Source organism: Salvelinus fontinalis, chromosome 3 (genome assembly GCF_029448725.1).
Source record: "Salvelinus fontinalis isolate EN_2023a chromosome 3, ASM2944872v1, whole genome shotgun sequence".
In the NCBI taxonomy this organism is placed as follows: Eukaryota; Metazoa; Chordata; class Actinopteri; order Salmoniformes; family Salmonidae; genus Salvelinus; species Salvelinus fontinalis.
Window position 1 is genome coordinate 39,686,194 of NC_074667.1, and position 23,593 is coordinate 39,709,786.

A 23,593-nucleotide genomic window follows, 5' to 3' on the forward strand; every position below is an offset into this window, starting at 1 on the left:
AAGAAGAAGTGGTGCAGTCAGTCTCTCGTCAACTGTTAGCTAAGAGAGACTGGCATGCATAGTATTTATATCAGCCTTCTGATTACAATTAAGAGCAAAATGTGCCGATCTGTTCTGGGCCAGCCGCAGCTTATCTAGGTCTTTCCTTGCCGTACTGGACCACACGACTGGACAATAATCAAGATTAGACAAAACTAGAAGCTGCAGAACTTGCTTTTTGTTGGTTGGTGTCAAAAAAATGTAGACAGATTTTGATAGATATAAAAGTAAAACTAGGCCCTCAAAATAAGACCTTATGAAATACGTATGATATTGTGTTCAATAATATATATATAAATATATAACTTTAACATATTTATTGATAAGTTCATGGCACAGAATATTTCTGGTAACTCTGCAATTCACTCGAAAGGCAAGGCACTCTTTGGAAATATCTGAATAAGGTTTAACACTAAGCAGTGTGTTAATTTAACACTGGTTCCAGTGTGTATATGGTCCTACTCTTTCAGTGTTGATATAACACTGGATAATTTGCTGTGAGATGTGTGCCTCACGAATTTCTGACACCATGTAATATAAAGTAAATGTCCAGTCAGAGGTGTATCTTTTTAGGTGAGTAGTTTTTAATGAACGTCTCTCAAGAATGTCCTGAAGATAAAGTAGTACATAATGCCATACGTGGGTTATGACATGCAGTTACAATGTCTAATACCACAAAGACTACTTCTGTGACTGACCAGTATTTTTCATCCTATTCCATTTTTTGTTAAAACAAAAATATATGCCACATCCTACACACTGGTTGAATCAATGCTGTTTCTGCATCATTTCAAAAGTATGTTGAACCAATGTGGAATAGGGCTCCCGAGTAGTTTATTGGTCTAAGGCACTGCATCTCAGTGCTAGAGGTGCCACTACAGACCCTGGTTTAATTCCAGGCTGTGTCACAACTGGCTGTGATTGGGAGTCCCATAGGGCGGTGCACAATTGGCCCAGCGTCATTAGAATTTGTTCTTAACTGACTTGCCTAGTTAAAATGGCAATGAATTTATGTTTGTGCCCAGTGGGATGCCCTACTGGCCGCCCGTCTTTGCGTGTGGCGGCTCCTTTAAGAGATTAGGGCCGTGTGAATACACTTGAGCCGTGCTGCGCTGACGTAAGGGGAGTTGAAGAGTTTCGTGTAGCCTCAGAGAAGGGCACAGGAGAGGAAAATAACGGAGAGGAAAATAACGGAAAGAATAATAACGGAGAGGATAGGGAACTGGACCGAGGACTGTTATCTTTTTTTAATTCGGCCGATGATTTTACAGGAAATGTAATGCGCATTTTGGTCAATTCCTACTAAACTGGACATCCGGTACAGATGTATTTGCTGTTGCACATTTAACGTTACCTGTGTTACATTTATTTTTATACAAACTCAAATTTAGCATAATAGATTGTTAACTATACCACAAATTAGAATGTTCTTTTAGAGTGAAGTCCAAAATGCTTCATATAACTAACTATTCTAGATATGCAATGCAAAAACTTCTTATTCTGTCAATGTGCCAATATTATTATAGGGTAGCAATTCCTCGAAAGAAATAAGGCTACTGTGGAATAATTCGCCTATTTTTGCTTCATAATTGATAATAAAATCGAGAAAGGAATCAGAAAATTTGCCATTTCGTCTCAGAGCTGGGGGGAGAAAGGGAACGTGAGGCTGCTGCTGAACATTGGACGGGGAGGGGACACCACTGCATCTCTCTCTCTCTGTCTGTTTCCGCGGAGAGCAGGGGGGGGGGGGGGGGGGGGGGGATTGAACCGCAAGAAACACATCATGCAACATAATGGTAACGGAGAAGAGAGGCAGTCAGCCAACCAATCCGAGCCTCAGCTCCAGGGGACGCCGAGTGGAAGCATTCCACACATCCCAGGCAGGGACACCCTTAGCGACCCCACGCTCTTCCAACTGCCTGCCCAGTCAAAACTGGAGTTCAAACGCAACGCAGTCACAGAGGACTACAAAATAACAACTCAAGTACTAGGACTGGGTATCAGTGGGAAGGTGATGGAATGCTACTGCAAGAAGACAGGGGAGAAGTGTGCCCTCAAGGTAGTAGTGTGTGTGTGTGTGTGTGTGTGTGTGTGTGTGTGTGTGTGTGTGTGTGTGTGTGTGTGTGTGTGTGTGTGTGTGTGTGTGTGTGTGTGTGTGTGTGTGTGTGTGTGTGTGCGTGCATGATCCATTTCACTTGCTTTGTTAATGTAAACATATGTTTCACATGCCAATAAAGCACCTTGAATTTAATTAGAGCAAGAGAGCGAGAGAGACCATCAGTCACCAGACCCAAGTGGCACCAAGTATTTGAGGTCTTGCTTGCTTTCTTTTCTTATCCTCTGATGTAAATGAAAGGAAACTTGAGGATGTATTTACAATGGTGAAGATAAGAGGGAGAATAGTCATCAATTATTCACTACTCCTCCATCTTAGACAGTCGCTTCCTAGACAGATCTCTCATCCTTCTTTGCGGTTTGATACCAGGGGTGACAGGTAGCCTAGCGGTTAAGAGCGTTGGAATAGTAACCAAAAGGTTGCTGGTTCAAATAATCTGCCGTTCTGCCCAGGAGCAAAGCAGTTAACCAACCCCCCTACAACAGCTGCTCCCTGGGCACCGATGACATGGATGTTGATTAAGGCAGCAACTCGCACCTCGCTGGGTTGGGTTAATAGTGCAAGACACATTTTGATATTCAGTTTTGCAGCTGACTTTCTCCAATGGGATCACTCCTTTATTTGGAATCACTTAATTTGTCTGATGTGGGGTGGGATGTTGTATGAAGGAGGACATATATCCGCATTATAATGCTAAAAACTGATTGACATATTTTGGCATGGTTACAGTATACAGCATGCATCTGGTGTGCAGAGGTTACAGAGGTTGTCAGTTACTGTCACATTCTGTCCCACTTCTTCCCTCTGCAACATTTACTGTATCAACAAACAAGAGGATATATGTACAGAGTCAGAGAGAAAGTGTGTTTCTTTGACTGGTGCCTGTTGCTCTTTTAAAGAGGTCCACTTAAGCACTAATAACACCAATAGATAACTGTCTCTCTATGAGCCGGGTTTGGAGAGGAGCCACCAGCGGCAACAGTGCAGCTCTTTAAGCTAACTCGACTACTCCCGCCCAGACAGACAGTGGATGAGTCTGGGGAGAGACAGTGATGTACTGTGTGGGACCGTGTCTTACGCAGAGGGTAGGTTGTTAGTGCCAGTAGTCATTGTCATGTTGTATGGACAATGACATGCTCTGTCTGGACTGATTCTATGTTCCATCTAGAGAGGATCTACTCTGGTGTGCAGGCTTTTGTTCCAGCTCTCACATACCTGATTCAACTCAAATCTGGTGTGTGTTTGTGCTGGGCTGGAACAAAAGCCTGCACAGAATGCGACCCACCTGGACCAGATGTTCCCCATCCCTTTCCTTAAGTTATGCCTTGGCATGTGCTCTAAGCTCTATCTATCCTTTCTGGACATAGGGGGATCTGTGGTCACCCACTGGTTAAATCAACGTTGTTTCCACGTCATTTTAATGAAATGACGTTGAACCAACGTGGAATAAACATTGAATTGACATCTGTGCCCAGTGGGGAATGTTTTTATTCTGTTCTTTGAAGATCAACCACTGGAATAGTGAGCAACTTGGAAAGAGTGCTAGGTCAACAGGTTATGCAAATTCAACACCTGAATAATGGGTCACCAGAAGTATTCTTGAAAAAACAATAACAGAAAGCCTATGGATATGTTTTCAATGGAACAGTCTCAACCTACAAAATAGTTCCCTATTCTTTTTGTCCAGGTAGACTAAAGATAGATAAATGAAATGTGTTGAGTATGATCAGTTGTACTGGCACAAGTGTATACATTCTTTTGTAAGTGTGCTCTTCAAGTATTTGTGGACAATGTTGAGGCTGAGTATTAGGTTACTCCTCTATAAACAGTTTAATCTCAACCTGCCCTCTCCTCCCTGTCCTCCATGCACTGCATCCTGTCACAGACAGAAGATAAGCTAGTTTATCTGGCTGTGTCTGGGGATCCCTCCCACCCTTACATCCAATCACATTGCAAGGTTGTTATTACTGGTACACTTTGAAGGTAGATTTTGAATGCACTAATAAAAGGCAGCATTCATTTTAAAAGCTCTAGAGGGAATCGTCCTGACAAGCAAATTAGTATGAATGAAGGGTCCAGGTTTGATTTGTAATGATAGATTCACTTACGTGAGAATATGAAGAGACTGTGTGTGTGGGTGTGAGAGATAGGGAAAGTACGAAAGAGAGGTGAGAGAGAGATGTGGGGCTAAGATTCAGGGATTTTAACCTGATTAAGGCTGTTATTATACCCTTGATCAATTCCTCCAAGACCTGTGAGTGGTTCTAGACAACATGGACACATGCACTCAAAAACACACTCACACAGGATATACAGTACCAGTCAAAAGTTTGTACACACCTACTTATTCCAGGGTTTTTCTTTATTTTTACTATTTTCTACATTGTAGAATAATAGTGAAGATATCAAAATTATGAAATTACACATATGGAATCATGTAGTAACCAAAAAAGTGTTAAGCAAATATATATATATATTTTTAGATTCTTCAAAGTAGCCACCCTTTGCCTTGACAACAGCTTTGCACACTCTTGGCATTCTCTCAACCAGCTTCATGAACAATGCTTTTCCAACAGTCTTGAAGGAGTTTCCACATATGCTGAGAACTTGTTGGCTGCTTTTCCTTCACACTGCAGTCCAACTCATCCCAAACCATCTCAATTGGGTTGAGGTCGGGGGATTGTGGAGGCCAGGTCATCTAATGCAGCACTCCATCACTCTCCTTCTTGGTCAACTAGCCCTTACACAGCCTGGGAGGTGTGTTGGGTCATTGTCCTGTTGAAAATCAAATGATAGTCCCAGTAAGCGCAAACCAGATGGGATGGTGTATTGCTGCAGAATGCTGTGGTAGCCATGCTGGTTAAGTGTGCCTTGAATTCTGAATAAATCATTGACAGTATCACCAGCAAAGCACCCCCACACCATCACACCTCCTCCTCCATGCTTCACAGTGGGAACCACACGTGGAGATCATCCGTTCACCTACTCTGTGTCTCACAAAGACACGGCTGTTGGAACCAAAAATCTCAAATTTGGACTCATCAGACCAAAGGACAGATTTCCACCGGTCCAATGTCCATTGCTCGTGTTTCTTGGCCCAAGCAAGTCTCATCTTCTTATTGCTGTCCTTTAGTAGTGGTTTCTTTGCAGCAATTCGACCATGAAGGCCTGATTCACGCAGTCTCATCTGAACAATTGATGTTGAGATGTGTCTGTTACTTGAACTCTGAAGCATTTATTTGGGATGCAATCTGAGGCTGGTAACTCTAATGACCTTATCCTCTGCAGCAGAGGTAACTCTGGGTCTTCCTTTCCTCTGGCGGTACTCATGAGAGCCAGTTTCATCATAGCGCTTGATGGATTTTGTGACTGCACTTGAAGAAACTTTCAAAGTTCTTGAAATGTTCCGTATTGACTGGCCTTCAATCAGCACAACTGATTGTCTCAAACACATTAAGAAGGAAAGAAATTCCAGAAACTAACTTTTAACACAGCACACCTTTTAATTGAAATGCATTCCAGATGACCACCTCATGAAGCTAGTTGAGAGAATGCCAAGAGTGTGCAAAGCTGTCATCAAGGCAAAGGGTGGTTACTTTAACACTTTTTTGGTTACTACATGATTCCATGTGTTATTTCATAGTTTTGACGTCTTCACTATTATTCTATAATGTAGAAAATATAAAAAAAATAAGAAAAACCCTGGAATGAGTAGGTGTGTCCAAAATGTTGACTGTTACTGTACATGTTGCATAGATGCATACGTTCCACTACAGATGCATGCTGCATCCATCATTATACCTAGTCATAGTAAATGTGCTTCCTAAACATGCCCGTTGTTCTCTCTCTTCGTCTCTGTTTCTATACCCACCCTTCTTCTCTGTGGGGGCAGATTCTGTATGATAGTCCTAAGGCGCGGCGGGAGGTAGAGCTGCATTGGAGAGTGTCGGGGGGCCCATACATCGTTCACATCCTCAGCCTTTATGAGAACATGCACCAGGGGAAGAAATGCCTGCTTATCATCATGGAGTGGTGAGGACCATAGAGACTACATAGACCAGAATGCATTTGTGTAATGAATGCTCTTAGCTTTTCTAGCATGTCAGACTTTAAAACCGTAACTAATGAGTAGGGCCAGGATTTTTTCCTGGTTAGGTCACGTGGTCAGGAAAAACTCCTGGCCAAATGAAAGTTTACATAAACATCAAATATATCCCAGTTCTCTTTCTTGGTCATTATGCTTAGAATTTGTTGATTGGGCTCAGTAATTGCCCAGTAATTACTAAGGGACAATGCTGGCCTTGATGGCTTTGTTCTCTTGTTGAGAAGCTCTGATCTGTGTCTCTTGTTGTTTTTCCTGGCTCAGTATGGAAGGAGGGGAGCTGTTCAGTCACATTCAGGCCAGAGGGGACCAGGCGTTCACAGAGAGAGGTGAGTTATGATGGGGAACTGTGTTGTATTATTTACAGTGCTCAATTATTTACAGTGACCCTATAGCTGTGCGCATTTTGTTAATCAGATTCATATGTCATGGCTTTTAATCAGAGGCTGCGGAGATCATGAGGGACATAGGCACGGCCATTCAGTACCTCCACCACATGGACATAGCTCACAGAGATGTCAAGGTGGGACTCTACTCTTAGACACACATCATTTACATCATTTAATTTTTCACCTGACACTCGCTGACAGGCATGTATTTACCGCTGGTGGTTTTAGTGATGTACTTATTGCTTTCTTTTTTACACCTCCCTCCACACACACACAAACACGCAATAGCCTGAAAATCTGCTCTACACCACCAAGGAGACCAATGGCGTGCTGAAACTAACTGACTTTGGCTTTGCCAAGGAGACCACCCTCCACAACTCCCTCCAGACACCCTGTTACACCCCCTACTATGTTGGTGAGTGTTGGGTCTGTTACACCCCCTACTATGTTGGTGAGTGTTGGGTCTGTTACACCCCCTACTATGTTGGTGAGTGTTGGGTCTGTTACACCTCCTACTATGTTGGTGAGTGTTGAGTGTGTTACACCCCCTACTATGTTGGTGAGTGTTGGGTGTGTTACACCAGTAGTGGTGTAGTATACTATCTGGATGTGAATGGTGTGTAGGCTATAAAGTATTATGGTTGACTTTTACCCATCATATTGTCCCTGTCCGTCTGCCTGGTTGTCTCTTGGTGTCTTGGTCTCTGTCTCAATGTCTGTCTATCAGCCCCCGAGGTGCTTGGTCCAGAGAAGTATGACAAGTCGTGTGACATGTGGTCTCTGGGCGTGATCATGTACATCCTGTGAGTACCTAGTGTGTCTGTGTGCTATAAGTGTGTCAGTGAGTGTGTGAGAATCAAGTCACAGGCCTCTCATTCACTCTCACTCCCCCTAATGTTCACCCCTGGGCCTCATTTACACCCTCATTTCTCTCTACGACCTCTCTTTTAACACTCTCAGATTCTCATGGTCCACTTGCTTTCTCCCTCCTTGTATATAGTATGAATGACTGTTCAATGAGTGTCCAGTTGGAGTGCATACAGTAGCTGTAGTTGCTCAATTCTCATGTTGAAGTGTGTGCTGTGTCCCCAGGCTGTGTGGGTTCCCTCCGTTCTACTCTAACACTGGCCAGGCGATCTCTCCAGGGATGAAGCAGAGGATCAGGATGGGCCAGTACAAGTTCCCCAACCCTGAGTGGGCGGAAGTGTCGGAGGAAGGTCAGACTAGAGACAGAATACTGTGGGTGGTCTATAGTAGAGGTTGGCCGATTAATTAGGGCCGATTTCAAGTTTTCATAACAATCGGAAATCAGTATTTCTGGACACCCGTTTGGCCGTTTTTTTTATTTTAATTTTTTTACACCTTTATTTAATCTTTATTTAACTAGGCAAGTCAGTTAAGAACACATTCTTATTTTCAATGACGGCCTAGGAACGGTGGGTTAACTGCCTCGTTCAGGGGCAGAACGACAGATTTTTACCTCGTCAACTCAGGGGATTCAATCTTCAACCTTACAGTTAACTAGTCCAACGCTCTAACCACCTGATTACATTGCACTCCACGAAGGAGCCTGCCTGTTACACGAATGCAGAAGAAGCCATGGTAAGTTGCTAGCTCGCATTAAACTTATCTTAGAAAAAACAATCAATCAATCATAATCACTAGTTAACTACACATGGTTGGTGATATTACTAGTTTATCTAGCGTGTCCTGCGTTGCATATAATCGATGCGGTGCGTATCGTTGCTCCAATGTGTACCTAACCATAAACATCAATGCCTTTCTTAAAATCAATACACAGAAGTATATATTTTTAAACCTGCATATTTAGCTAAAAGAAATCCAGGTTTGCAGGCAATATTAACCAGGTGAAATTGTGTCAATTCTCTTGCGTTCATTGCACACAGAGTCAGTGTATATGCAACAGTTTGGGCCGCCTAATTTGCCAGAATTTTACGTAATTATGACATAACATTGAAGGTTGTGCAATGTAACAGGAATATTTAGACTTATGGATGCCACCCGTTAGATAAAATACGGACTGGTTCCGTATTTCACTGAAAGAATAAACGATTTGTTTTCGAGATGATAGTCTCCGGATTCGACCATATTAATGACCTAAGACTCGTATTTCTGTGTGTTATTATGTTATAACTAATTCTATGATTTGATAGAGCCGTCTGAGCGGTGGTAGGCAGCAGCAGGCTCGTAATCATTCATTCAAACAGCACTTTCCTGCGTTTTGCCAGAAGCTCTTCGCTGTGCTTCAAGCCTATCAACTCCCGAGATTAGGCTGGTGTAACCGATGTGAAATGGCTAGCTAGTTAGCGGGGTACGCGCTAATAGCGTTTCAAACGTCACTCGCTGAGACTTGGAATAGTTATTCCCCTTGCTCTGCATGGGTAACGCTGCTTCGAGGGAGGCTGTTGTCGTTGTGTTCCTGGTTCAAGCCCAGGTAGGAGCGAGGAAAGGGATGGGAGCTATACTGTTACACTGGCAATTCTAAAGTGCCTATAAGAACATCCAATAGTCAAAGGTTAATGAAATACACATGGTATAGAGAGAAATAGTCCTATAATTCCTATAAAAACTACAACCTAAAACTTCTTACCTGGGAATATTAAAGACTCATGTTAAAAGGAACCACCAGCTTTCATATGTTCTGAGCAAGGAACTTAAACGTTAGCTTTCTTACATGGCACATATTGCACTTTTACTTTCTTCTCCAACACTGTTTTTGCATTATTTAAACCAAATTTAACATGTTTCATTATTTATTTGAGGCTAAATAGATTTTATTGATGTATTATATTAAGTTAAAATAAGTGTTCATTCAGTATTGTTGTAATTGTCATTATTACAAATCAAAAAATAAATAAATAAAATCGGCCGATTAATCGGTATCGGCCTTTTTGGGTCCTCTAATAATTGGTATCGGTGTTGAAAAATCATAATCGGTCGACCTCTAGTCTATAGTAGAGGGAGATGCTTCACTGCAAGACAAACTATGTTCTGCTAAGTTCCAAATATTTTACAGATTTTTCTACGGTTGTGATTTGTAGGTCCTTTGACAAGCATCTTGACTAGTTTACCTGATCATGTTTTATTTACTATGCTTGTTGACCTATGACCTTTACCTCTGTAGCCAAACAGCTGATCAACCAGCTGCTGAAGACAGACCCTAATGAGAGGATGACCATCGGGCAGTTCATGAACCACCCTTGGATCAATGTGAGTATTACTACGGCATGTCTGAGCGCTGTGGATAATATGACTCTCATTTACATTGTGTGTGTGTTGACATTACAGCAGTCGATGGTGATCCCTCCGACTCCTCTGCACACGTCCCGTGTTCTGACAGAGGACAGAGAACTGTGGGACGATGTCAAGGTGAGACTGGAGAGCTGTAAAACACAGACACTGTGGTAATAAGAAACACTGCATATCAATGGGCCAATTTCATCTAACACTAAGAAGCCATTAGGGGGTGGTAAACACTCTATTTATAAGACCCACACTGCAACTATCTACAGCGCCTTCAGAAAGTATTCACACCCCTTGACTTTTTCCACATTTTGTGTTAAACTGAATTTAAAATGGGTTATATTTCAATGTTGTGTCACTGGCATACACACAATACCTCCTAATGTCAAAATGGATTTAATGTTTTTATACATTTTTACAAATTAATTTAAAATGAAAATCTGAAATGTCTTTGGTCAATAACTACTCAAGCCTTTGTTATGGCAAGCCTAAATATGTTCAGGAATAAACAAGTCACAAAACAAGTTGCATGGACTCACTCTGTGTGCAATAATAGTGTTTAACATGATTTTTGAATGACTCATCTCTGTACTCCACACATACAATTATCTGTAATGTCCCTCAGTCGAGCAGTGAATTTTAAACACAGATTTAACCACAAAAGACCAGAGTGGTTTTCCAATGTCTCGCAAATAAGGTCACCTATTGGTAGATGGGGGGGGGGGGGGGGGGGGATAATGAATATCCCTTCAAGCATGGTGAATTTATTAATTAAACTTTGGATGGTGTATCAATACACCCAGTCACTACAAAGAGAGGCATCCTTCCTAACTCAGTTGCCAGAGAGTCAGGCAGAGTTTTATGGCTGTGATAGAAAACTTAGGATGGATCAACAACATTGTAGTTACGCCACAATACTAACCTAAATAACAGAGGGAAAAGAAGGCCTGTACAAATATTCCAAAACATGCATCCGGTTTGGAATAAGGCACAAAAATAAAACTGCAAGAATTGTGGCAAAGAAATTAACTTTGTTCTGAATACAACGTTTTATGTTTGGAGAAAATCCAACACATCACTGACTACCACTCTTCAAATTTTCAAGCATGAGGTTGACTGCATCATTGTATGGGTATGCTTGTCATTGGCAAATACTAAGGATGTTTTTTAGGATGAAAATAAATGAAAACGGAGCAAAGCACAGGCTAAATCCTAGAGGAAAACCTGGGTCAGTCTGCTGGGAGAGAAATGCATCTAACAACAGGACAATAACCTAAAACACAAGACCAAATATACACTGGAGTTGCTTACCAAGATGACATTGAATGTTCCTGAGTGGCCTATTTACAGTTGACTTAAATAGGCTTGAAAATGGCTGTCTAGCGAGGATCAACAACCAAATTAACAGAGCTTGAAGAATTTTTAAAAGAATAATGTGCAAATATTGTACAATCCAGGTGTTCAAAGCTCTTAAAGCTGTAATCGTTGCCAAAGGTGATTCTAACATGTATTGACTCAGGGATGTGAATACCTATGTACAGTAAATTAGTTATTTCTGTATTTCAATTATAATAAATTTGCAAAGATTTCTATAAACATGTTTTCACTTAGTCATTATGTGGTATTGTGTGTAGAAGGGTGAAAAAAATTATTTAATCAATTTTGAATTCAGGCTGTAACACAACAAAATGTGGAATAAGTCAAGGGGTATGCATAATTTCTGAAGTCACAGTATCTGTACTGTCTGCCTACAGGAAGAGATGACCAGTGCCCTGGCCACCATGCGTGTAGACTACGACCAGGTGAAGATCAAAGACCTGGACACGTCCAACAACCCGCTGCTCAATAAGAGACGCAATAGACCTGGTGTTGGGGCGACTGAGGGAGAGGGGGGAGGAGGGGGAGGTGGTGGGGGAGGAGGGGGTGAAGGAGTAGTCGGAGCAATGGTTTGTAACAGCCAGTGAGAGACTGAGGGAAGGGAGAGAGAGGGGATGTTATATTAAGGACATTATTTGGACCAATATTCACCAGGGCCCTGATCACGAGTTGTTTCGGGAATTAATCAGATCTTGTGGTCAGGAAAACTATTCTCCTTATTGGTCAAAATAAGAGTTTAATTGGACCACGCCAAGATTGAGATGGCAGCAATTTGCCCTCTGTTGGCAGTAATCAGAAAGATAAGGCTTTTATCTCTGTCCTTTACTTATTCTGTCACCAGCACATACGACTTTCCAGCTCAGTTAATCAGACTGATCTATAATATAATTGCTTTTGTTTTGTAGATGTCATGTTTATTTACTGCTATTATTTTCATTAAATAAATGTTTGTTTCTAAGGAAGTTTGTATTACTTTGTTGTTTGGGTCTGAATGTGTCATGTATGAAGATGTGGTCTCACATGGAGTACAGTACCGTCCCTTAGTACTTCCTCATGCACATTTCTGTATGTGTATGCATGTGTAACGATTCTCTAAATCCTCCTCCTCCTCAGACGAGGAGAGGAGAGAGGGATCTGAAGACCAATATGCAGCGAGGTATGATGACATGATTTATTGAATTAAACAAGACACGACAGACAGAAAACGAACTATACTTGAATAACTACAAAACAACAAACGACGTAGACGCACCTGAACATAAGAACTTACGTATAACGAAGAACGCATGAAAACAGGAACAGACTACATAAACCGAACAAACAAAACCGAAACAGTCCCATGTGGCGTAACATCACACAGACACAGGAGACAACCACCCACAAACAAACAGTGTGAAAACACCTACCTTAATATGGCTCTCAATCAGAGGAAATGAAAACCACCTGCCTCTAATTGAGAGCCATATCAGGTCACCCTTAAACCAACATAGAAACAGAAAACATAGACTGCCCACCCAAACTCACGTCCTGACCAGCTAACACATACACAAACTAACAGAAAACAGGTCAGGAACGTGACATAACCCCCCCCTCAAGGTGCGTACTCCGAACGCACCACCAAAAGTCTAGGGGAGGGTCTGGGTGGGCATCTGACCACGGTGGTGGCTCCGGCTCCGGACGCTGTCCCAATCCCACCATAATAAATCCCCGCTTCTGTGTCTTCCTCAAGGTGGCGACCCTCGCCACCGACCTTGGACTGGGAACCCTAGACATGGGTCCCGCTGGATTTAGGGGCCGCCCCGGACTGAGGGACGGCAGCTCCGGACTGAGGGACAACACCGGGACAAGGGGCAACACCGGGACAAGGGGCAGGTCCCGGCTGATAAACTCTGGCGGATCCTGGCTGGCTGGCTCTGGCGGATCCTGGCTGGACGGCTCTGAAGGCTGGTCCTGGCTGGACGGCTCTGAAGGCTGATCCTGGCTGGACGGCTCTGGCTGATCCGGTCTGGCGGAAGGCTCTGGCTGATCCGGTCTGGCGGAAGGCTCTGGCTGATCCGGTCTGGCGGAAGGCTCTGGCTGATCCGGTCTGGCGGAAGGCTCTGGCTGATCCGGTCTGGCGGAAGGCTCTGGCTGATCCGGTCTGGCGGAAGGCTCTGGCTGATCCGGTCTGGCGGAAGGCTCTGGCGGCTCCGGTCTGGCGGAAGGCTCTGGCGGCTCCGGTCTGGCGGAAGGCTCTGGCGGCTCCTGTCTGGCTGACGGCTCTGTAGGCTCTTGGCAGACGGGCGGCTCTGTAGGCTCTTGGCAGACGGGCGGCTCTGTAGGCTCTTGGCAGACGGGCGGCTTTGCAGGCTCATGGCAGACGGGCAGCTTTGCAGGCTCATGGCAGACGGGCAGTTCAGGCGCCGCTGGGCAGACGGGCAGTTCAGGCGCCGCTGGGCAGACGGGCAGTTCAGGCGCCGCTGGGCAGACGGGCAGTTCAGGCGCCGCTGGGCAGACGGGCAGTTCAGGCACCGCTGGGCAGACGGGCACACCTGTAGGAAGGAGACGGAGAGACAGCCTGGTGCGTGGGGCTGCCACAGGACCCACCAGGCTGGAGAGACCTACAGGAGGCTTGATGTTAAAAGGCACCTGAAGGACCGGGCTGTGGAGGAGCACTGGAGCTCTGGTGCGCAGCCTTGGCACCACTCCCCCAGGCTGGCATACTACTCCAGCCCGTACCCTCCAGAGTGCAGGCACAGGTTGAACCGGGCTGTGGATGAGCACTGGAGATCTAGTGCCTACTACGCGCACCTCTCCCTTAGGCTCCACTCCCACATTTGCCCGGTACGAGCGGAGCGTAGGCATAGGACGCACTGCACCCTCCCAGCGCCCCGGAGACACAGCACGCAGAGCCGGCGCAGGATACCCTGGACCGAAACTGCGTACCGGAGACCAGACGTGCTGAGCAGGCACAATACGCCCCGGCTGGATGCCCACACTCACTTGACACTTTCGGGGGGCTGCCCTATAGTGCACCAGGCTATGGGCACGCACTGGCGACACCGTGCGCTTAACCGCATAACACGGTGCCTGACCAGTGACACGTTGCTTATAATAAGCACGAGGAGTGCGCTCAGGTCTGCTACCTGGCTTAGCCACACTCCTCTCTAGCCCCCCCCCAAAAAAATTCTGGGGTTGCCTCTCGTACCTGTCCCGCTGCCGTGCTGCCTCCTCATATCGCCGCCGCTCAGCTTTCGCTTCCTCCAGCTCAGCTTTGGGGCGGCGATACTCCCCAGCCTGTGCCCAGGGTCCTTCTCCGTTCAACTCTTCCTCCCAAGTCCACAAGTCCTGGGATTTCTGCGGTTGCTGTCCTCTTCCCCGCTGCTTGGTTCTGGTAATTTGGTGGGTGGTTCTGTAACGATTCTCTAAATCCTCCTCCTCCTCAGACGAGGAGAGGAGAGAGGGATCTGAAGACCAATATGCAGCGAGGTATGATGACATGATTTATTGAATTAAACAAGACACGACAGACAGAAAACGAACTATACTTGAATAACTACAAAACAACAAACGACGTAGACGCACCTGAACATAAGAACTTACGTATAACGAAGAACGCATGAAAACAGGAACAGACTACATAAACCGAACAAACAAAACCGAAACAGTCCCATGTGGCGTAACATCACACAGACACAGGAGACAACCACCCACAAACAAACAGTGTGAAAACACCTACCTTAATATGGCTCTCAATCAGAGGAAATGAAAACCACCTGCCTCTAATTGAGAGCCATATCAGGTCACCCTTAAACCAACATAGAAACAGAAAACATAGACTGCCCACCCAAACTCACGTCCTGACCAGCTAACACATACACAAACTAACAGAAAACAGGTCAGGAACGTGACAGCATGACTGTTTAAGTGACTGATGCATGTGAGAGAGAAAAAAATGGTGTATTTTGTTGTTTATTTGAAATTACCAACTTTTCAAATACTTGTAGTCGAATATAGAGAATCAATTAAAAAGGTAACTATTTCCTTTGATATTCAAATATTTGAATGAAAGTAAAAAATATATATATATATATTTGATGAAGAACCAAAAACTAGAAGTTAGTTTAGTCTAAATATAATTAGCACATGGTTTGGAGGGCTTTCAGATAGGAATCTTAATAGCTTAGAATTAAATACTTAATGATTAAAATTGTGTATGAGTTTCAGGCCCCTGTATTAGGGAAAACTAGGCCCTCAAAATAAGGCCTTATGAAATACGTATGGTATTATCCTGATACCGGAGCTCCGAGGTATGCTTCGAAATCGCTAAGCAGCTAACTTCGAAGCAGTGTACCGATTCATGTATCAGAGGTACGTAAACAATGATGGCCGAAGCTTTGTTTGATCACATGCTTTTTCAAACCATGTATTGCAAAATCCCACTAAATCACCGTGGTTCTGGTGCTTTCTTAGATTCCAAGCTGCTTTCAAACACCGACCTCCACTGGACACCGTACTTACAAATGTAGTTAGGATTTTGTAGAAAATGTTTCATTAGGTTGATAATTTAGCAGGTAGAGTAGGGAACGTTCAGGGACGTGAGGGCATAGAAGACACTATTTGTTTTGAAACCACACTTTTCACTGTTGAAATAATTTCTGTAGTATTGAATAAGTTTGTCTTCAGCAACCTAAATAAATCCATAGATTATGTTTTTGAAAAAATAGTAAACTTGAAGGCAAACATGATGTGAACCTGGTATTCCAATTGATTGAGGGCTACTACAGCCAACGACTTACTGCTGTGGCAGTAAAAATAAAATATATACACAGTTGAAGTCGGAAGTTTACATACACCTTAGCCAAATACATTTAAATTCAGTATCACAATTCCTGACATTTAATCCTAGTAAAAATTCCCTGTCCTAGGTCAGTTAGGATCACCACTTTATTTTAAGAATGTGAAATGTCATAATAATAGTAGAGAGAATGATTTTTCATTCATCACATTCCCAGTGGGTCAGAAGTTTACATACACTCAATTAGTATTTGGTAGCATTGCCTTTAAATTGTTTAACTTCGGTCAAACGTTTCAGGTAGCCTTCCACAATAAGTTGGGTGAATTTTGGCCCATTCCTCCTGACAGAGCTGGTGTAACTGAGTCAGGTTTGTAGGCCTCCTTGCTCGCACACGCTTTTTCAGTTCTGCCCACAAATTTTCTATGGGATTGAGGTCAGGGCTTTGTGATGGCCACTCCAATACCTTGACTTTGTTGTCCTTAAGCCATTTCGCCACAACTTTGGAAGTATGCTTGGGGTCATTGTCCATTTGGAAGACCCATTTGCGTCCAAGCTTTAACTTCCTGACTGATGTCTTGAGATGTTGCTTCAATATATCCACATCATTTTCCTCCGCCATGATGTCATCTATTTTGTGAAGTGCACCAGTCGCTCTTGCAGCAAAGCACCCCTACAGCATGATGCTGCCACTCCCGTGCTTCACGGTTGGGATGGTGTTCTTCAGCTTGCAAGCCTCCCCCTTTTTCCTCCAAACATAACGATTGTCATTATGGCCAAACTGTTCTATTTTTGTTTCATCAGACCAGAGGACATTTCTCCAAAAAGTACAATCTTTGTTCCCATGTGCAGTTGCAAACTATAGTCTGGCTTTATGGCGGTTTTGGAGCAGTGGCTTCTGAGCGGCCTTTCAAGTTATGTCGATATAGGACTAGTTTTTACTGTGGCTATAGATACTTTTGTACCGGTGTCCTCCAGCATCATCACAAGTTCCTTCACTGTTGTTCTGGGATTGAGTTGCACTTTTCGCACCAAAGTACATGTATCTCTAGGAGACAGAAAGCGTCTCCTTCCTGAGCGGTATGACGGCTGCGTGGTCCCATGGTGTTTATACTTGCGTACTATTGTTTGTACAGATGGACGTGGTACCTTCAGGCATTTATAATGGCATTTATGCAACGATAGTCCGTACATAAGCGGGACTTACCGTCAGGCTTAGGAACGAGAATACACGGGGAACTCCAGGAGCTGTTACTGGGTTTTGCCATGTAGCTTATTTATTACAGAATGACCTCACTTTTCATTACCTCCCTTTTCTTAGCGTTAACGCGGTACGGTTGCTGATGTATAGGAGCAGCGTTACCTACATCCACATCATGTTCCAAGATGGACGTGCGACTTGGAATGTCCTGAAACACATTGAGAACTATTTATCAATAGGATAAGATCATTAGATTGATCGTTATCCAAATGTTCCATTTGAGAGGGTAACTTTTTGAGCATCTCTGAATTACATAAGCGTTCACACTGCTGTAACGTAACATATGGCGTAACTCCAACTCGTTCTCCCTATCCTCCTCTAGGTCCCAGCCAGGCTGCAGCGCCACCGCAGTCACGCAGGAGATGGCGGGCTAGACCAGCTTACCCGAGGAGCTGTCTGGAGAGTCACGCATATAATATGCTTTCAGCATGTTACCATGACACACACCTGAAGAACGCCTACGATCTGGGGTCTTTATCACATAATTGGTGTCACAGAGTTTCTTTTCCACAAGATATGGCCCAGAAAAACTTGCTGACAGATGAGCCAGGGATTGGCAACAAAACCAAAACTTGATCCCCGTGTGCAAAAGAATGGCCAACAGCCTCTTTGTCATGTAATTTCATGGGTTTGAGACGAGGTGAGAGACTTTTGGGCCAACGCACATGCGTCGCTCTAACTCTCCCGCATCTTTTCTGACATAATCCAACACATTTTTAGGGGCGCTACTGGGTGTAGGAGAGTTTTGAAGGAGCATATCCTTTTAGCGGACCCCATGGGGTGTGTCCAAATACAAGGTCAGCAGGGCTGAAACCTAAGGACTCTTGTCTTGTTTCCTTGATAGCAAATAAGACAAAGGGCACCCCCTCATCCCAATCGGTACTGGTATCCATGCAATACTTGCGTAGCATCGCCTGAAGTGTCTGATGCCAGTGTTTAAGGGCCCCTTGACTCTCCGGATGATACGGACTGAAGACCTGATGGGAAATACACAGAGTCTTTAACACATTTGAGAACAGTTTTGACATAAATTTGGTTCCCTGATCAGTTTGGATTACTTTAGGGAGTCCAACCATAGAGAATTACTTCACTAGTGCCTTCACCACAGTCTTAGCCGTTATAGTATGGAGAGGGATAGCCTCTGGGTATCGAGTAGCACTGCACATTGTTAGTAAGAACTGGTTACCTGACCTGGTTTTCGGCAACAGACCTACACAATCAATTATCACTCTTTCAAACGGTTCCCCCACCACAGGAATCAAGCAGAGCTGCGCACAATGAACTGTTTGAGTTGCTTTCCCAGTGAGTTGACATACATGACATGTTTTACAAAATTGGACAATGTCAGACTTCAAACCTGGCCAGAAAAAAAATTATGAAGGACTCGGTCATAAGTCTTCGTGATCCCCAAATGTCTGGACCACGTCTGGTCATGGACGAGTGACAGCACCTGCTGTCAGAACGGTGTAGGAACAACCCCTTCAAACACTTCACTCCAGTTACTAACTGTTATGAGCTGCCCATTTACACATCAAAACTCCTGCTTCCATAAAGTAGGCGGTCTCCCTAGTTTTAGCTTCCTCAATGGAAATTACCGAAGCAAAACACTTGCTAAGACTGGTGTCTCCCTTTTGACATTCAATCACCTTCTCGGGGGTGACAGACAAAAGAATGTCATGTAATTGGGGCGCGATTTCACTTTCCCATGCCTTAGTGGTTTTTACGGGGGTAAAAACCGTCAGCCCTGCAGAAGGAATACTCGGTGCATTGTCTTCTACCTCAACATTCTCAAAAATGGAACTACACAATTCCACCACATCTCCCAGCTTGCGAGATTGTGCCCTCGTTAACACAAGCAAGAAAAACATGGGGAAATGTTTGAACCAATTTATCATTTGCAGTTTTGATTTCTGGGTTGTCTACTACTTCTAACAAAGGAGTTACGTTACCACCAGCGATAACGTTCCCTAGTAGCAATGGGACTCCTTTTACAGGCAGTGTAGACACTACACCAACACGGAAACGTCCCGATACCAAGTCTGACACTAAGTGGACCCAGTGTAATGGTACAGGTATGTTTGTCTCTATACCCTGTAATATGACATGCGAGCCACAATACGTTTCAGGGGACTGGGTAAAGCTTAAGGAAACAGCCAGAAGAGATAAAACAGAGTATAGATAGGATCCGGTTTCCCAAATGCTGAATCAGTAACTCGGTCCACCGGACGAGCCAAAGACGGTACTATACCCACACTTTTTAACTTTGGGAATGGTGACAGGGACTGTTTCGTTTATTTTGCAAAACTGGGCAGTCCGCAATCACGTGACCCTTTTGGTGACAGTAAAAACATTCACAGATTTCATGCGAAGGCTTAAGGGAGAAAAAAAAACGACCTGAACGAGGCACTGAAGACATTATCGTTCGGCTTTCAAAACAAGGCACACCAGCGTACTCATCTGCCAACACTGCTGCCTGGGCCAATGTCGCCACTTTCTGTTCATTTCAATGAACTACAACTCTCAGGCAGGTTGCTTTTAAAATCCTCCAACAGCATCAACTCCCGAATATCAAAGGTGTTAGCGTAACGGGCCGAACACCAGCGATTGAACAGAAACTTTTTGTCCCTAGCAAACTCAACAAAAGTACGGTGAGAGGGTTTGTGGTTCCTGAAGCGCTGCCTTTAAGCTTCAGGCACCAACTCATAAGCCCGCAAAACGGTTGTTTTAACTATATCATACTGTAAACTTGTCTTCCAGGGAGAAAGCGGCGAATACTTCCTGGGCTTTTCCAGACAATTTAGGTTGCAACAGGAGTGGCCAAACCTCGAGTGGCCAATGCAGCGGCCACATACTCAAACGCAGAGAAATATGAATCAACTTCCGAAATGGAGGGGCTAACGCAATATTCTTACTCACTTCGAAGTAGGCTTGATGATGGGTAGGTTGTGGAGTCGCACTGGAGCCAGCGTCTAGCTCCAGTTGTCGGATCCTCACCTTGTCGGCTTCTATTGCCATTTTCCTAATTTCTAAATCAAACTCCAGCTGGATAAACACGCTCTTTATATTTTAGCTCTATTTCCAAACAAGCCAGCATCACCTTTAGCCTAGCGGTCCCGTCTGAACAACCCTAACCCAAAGATAAAGGGTTGAATCGGGGCAAATGTAGAGGGGGTACGAGCAACACCTTCCTCCGACTTGGCATCGGAAGGTCTATCCGCCTCCCTCATCTTTCAACAAGAAAATTCATTTTCTCACTAAACCCTCCCTGACTAGCACCAACAGCTCATCCTTTAGGGCTTCCTCAGGGACGAAGAGTCCATAATGGTAAGGTATGGCGCAAAGGTCTACTTTGTGAAACCCAACCAACCTATCAACCGAGGGCACTTCAATAAAAATGGGAGATGGCTGAGGCAGCCATGGTACACAGCAGCCTAGTGAACACACGTAAATGAAGTCACTTAAACTCACAACCACACCTCAATCACAGAGATCAGAGCAGCGGTGTCCTGTGGATTTAATCATCCCGGATAAACCCCCCATTATGTTACGTACGCCCCCTTGGCGGAGGGAACGCAATACCCTGCTACAACTCAACTCCCCGTGGAGTGAAAAAGGTATGTGATCGTAGGTGCAGGGGAAGGACAACGGAGGCAGAAAAAAAAATCCGTTTACAGTGAATGTATTATTCCTAACACATTAATGTGGGGAAAAGAGGCTGGACAGAACCAAAGAAAATAAAGTTAAATAGTCCCCTCCTACCTACCCAATACTTACCTAATCTTTTAGCACCTCCTGGCACACTAACCAAAATAAAGGGTGTGGTCCTCCCAGGTCTTGCCTAGTGTGCATAGACAGTAAATACTACAGGTTATGTATGCCCGCAGGCCTCTTGCCTAAACACTCCAAATGTGCATTCCCCATCCCCCCCAGGAACAAATACAACAGAATAATTACTAACTGAAAATGAACAATTTCAATAATCAAAAACACTAAGCCCTATTGGCATACACATACACATACACATACACATACACATACACATACACATACACATACACATACACATACACATACAGCAGGAGTAGCAGCTACAAAATACTTCAACAAAACTTTCACAGACTAACAACCAACACAGGACATCAAAGACGCTCGCGCCTCCTGACCAAGGAACACTAGCTTTTATCCAGCTGTAGAAGGAGTTGGTAATTGAAGACAGTTGTTTCCCCTGACGAGAGGGAGGGTTCAGAGCGCCAATCATCGATGGGGCCGACCAATCAGCTGCTTGAAGAATACAGGATTCCATTTCCTGAAATACACACACACACACATACAAACCCACAACAACACAGAAACTGGGGAACATAACATAGTTTTCTTATGTCTTTACCAGTCACCGTGAGCTTGCATGTTCCTTAAAAAACAATAGGCTTTGTTGTAAAGGGTGTGGATGTTTTTCTTTTGTAAATTACTGATGACTCATTTTAACCACAATTCTCTAATCTCCTTTAACATACCAGAGAGCTGAGTTGCTATGGGAACAGGAACTGTATGTTCCATTTTGTTACTCTGCATCTGCCCCTACTGCCACACCTTCCCTGCAAATGTAAGTGACATGCTCCAAGTTCTCCCCTTATCAAACACAATACTATAATCCTGTTTCAACCCTGATGGTCAAAGCAACAAAACTGTTTATGGAACAGCTTTTAGGGGCATATTAACCATTCTGCTATTAAAAAGGCTTTGGCCAATATTATGGCTCTGAAACGTCTTTGTTCTGGTCCTTGACGGCCTCCCACACTGGCTGTGTGTGTTCGTGCAGTATTGCCAGGTGAGCCTGAACTTTGCAGCTGAGGCAGAGAGGTTCTGTACAGCCTTGGAGACAGATCCAACAAGCCCCAGATTTGGAAAGCAACACACACACACACGTCACATCACATTTACAATATAATTAGTTCTCTCAGCTTCAGGCAGGCCAGTCCTCTTCTCTTTCTCCCCTCATCTCCTCTTCCCCGATCTCGCTGTCTCACGTCACTCTTTTTCATTTTCTCCCCGGAACACTTTATTTTACTCTTTATCTCTTGCTGTCTCTCTTCCTCTCCCTCTCTTTCTCAAACAGAGCTAGTGGGCAGACTCAGCTGAACCATACTAACAGTGTGGACTCTGCCTCAAGCTGTCTGTGAACAGGAACAGAGCAGATCTGAGATCCGCACTCCATCTCCAGATGTGTCAGAACGAGAAATATATAGGCCTACATCAGCTGTTTGTTGCCTGTTTTTCATGTTATTTTGGCATTAATACATGTCACATATGTTTGCAAACAATGTAAAAAAAATCATTGAGTTAATAAAGCTACAAACAAACTTGGTCTCTTTTTTGCAGGTGTTTCAGCCTGGCTCTGTGCTTTCTGTGATGGTGGGGCAACCAGCGGAAAATATAGAGCTTAGGGGTTGGTAATGTTCTCTAGTTGCGCCGTGATTGGCTCACTCATGGGGACACGTCACCGCAAAAATCTACGGGTAGAGCTCAAATTCAAGCCCCTTGGGTGCTGCTATAGAGTTACATTAGAAGTGCCCATCCAAGAAGGCTCAAGGTCATTGGCCACAGATAAAATGACATCAAATCACATATCTACAGTAGCTTTGATTGGACTGATCATGTCAACATCATACTTTCAAAATCTAAGCCAGCAGTCATCATCATGAATCAACAATCTACTTGAAAATTATTTTCAATCCTTGCCACATGAAGAGAAATTATAGGTAAAACGTATCGGTGCACTTCGGCCATTGGACATAAACTTTACACCAGTCGGAAATCGCAAATTCAACAATGAGGGGTTTGCAAGGAATTAGTGGCTAACTGCAAGCATTGCAAAGCAATCACTAGCCTGCTATTCAGTGGAGTGGGTGTGTGGTCCAAGTCTGGGTTTAACGGTCTCTTTCCCAAGCTTAAAAGGACAAACATTGCAACATTGACCATGCCGTCAATGCAGCATGATTTCTGCTTGCTCGAATCAACTGGGAACTGAGAAATATCAGACTTCAGTGAGTTCAAAACAACTGGTTTCTCTGGGAAAAAACGAGCTCCGACTGGGAAAATAATTTTTGAACGGTCATCCAACTCGGAATTGCAAGTCAGGAACTCAGGCCTCTTTCTAGAGCTCCGACCTGAAGATCACTGACATCATGATTCAACACTGTTTTTTAATGAGTTCCCAGCTGTCTTGAAAGCACCATAAATCCAGAGAATGCCAGACTTTGATGACAACATT

At 44.1% G+C, this 23,593-nt stretch overlaps 1 protein-coding gene across 1 annotated transcript; it reads left to right on the forward strand.

Moving 5' to 3' along the window:
- Nucleotides 1-1,157: 1,157 nt before the first annotated feature.
- LOC129847604 (MAP kinase-activated protein kinase 2-like) lies at nt 1,158-12,249 on the forward strand. The gene is made up of 10 exons (XM_055915359.1): nt 1,158-2,098; nt 6,048-6,187; nt 6,522-6,586; nt 6,701-6,780; nt 6,935-7,061; nt 7,374-7,449; nt 7,739-7,863; nt 9,792-9,877; nt 9,956-10,036; nt 11,665-12,249. The coding sequence occupies exons 1-10, from the start codon at nt 1,823-1,825 to the stop codon at nt 11,872-11,874; spliced, it is 1,266 nt and encodes a 421-aa protein (XP_055771334.1). The 5' UTR covers nt 1,158-1,822; the 3' UTR covers nt 11,875-12,249.
- Nucleotides 12,250-23,593: the final 11,344 nt, after the last annotated feature.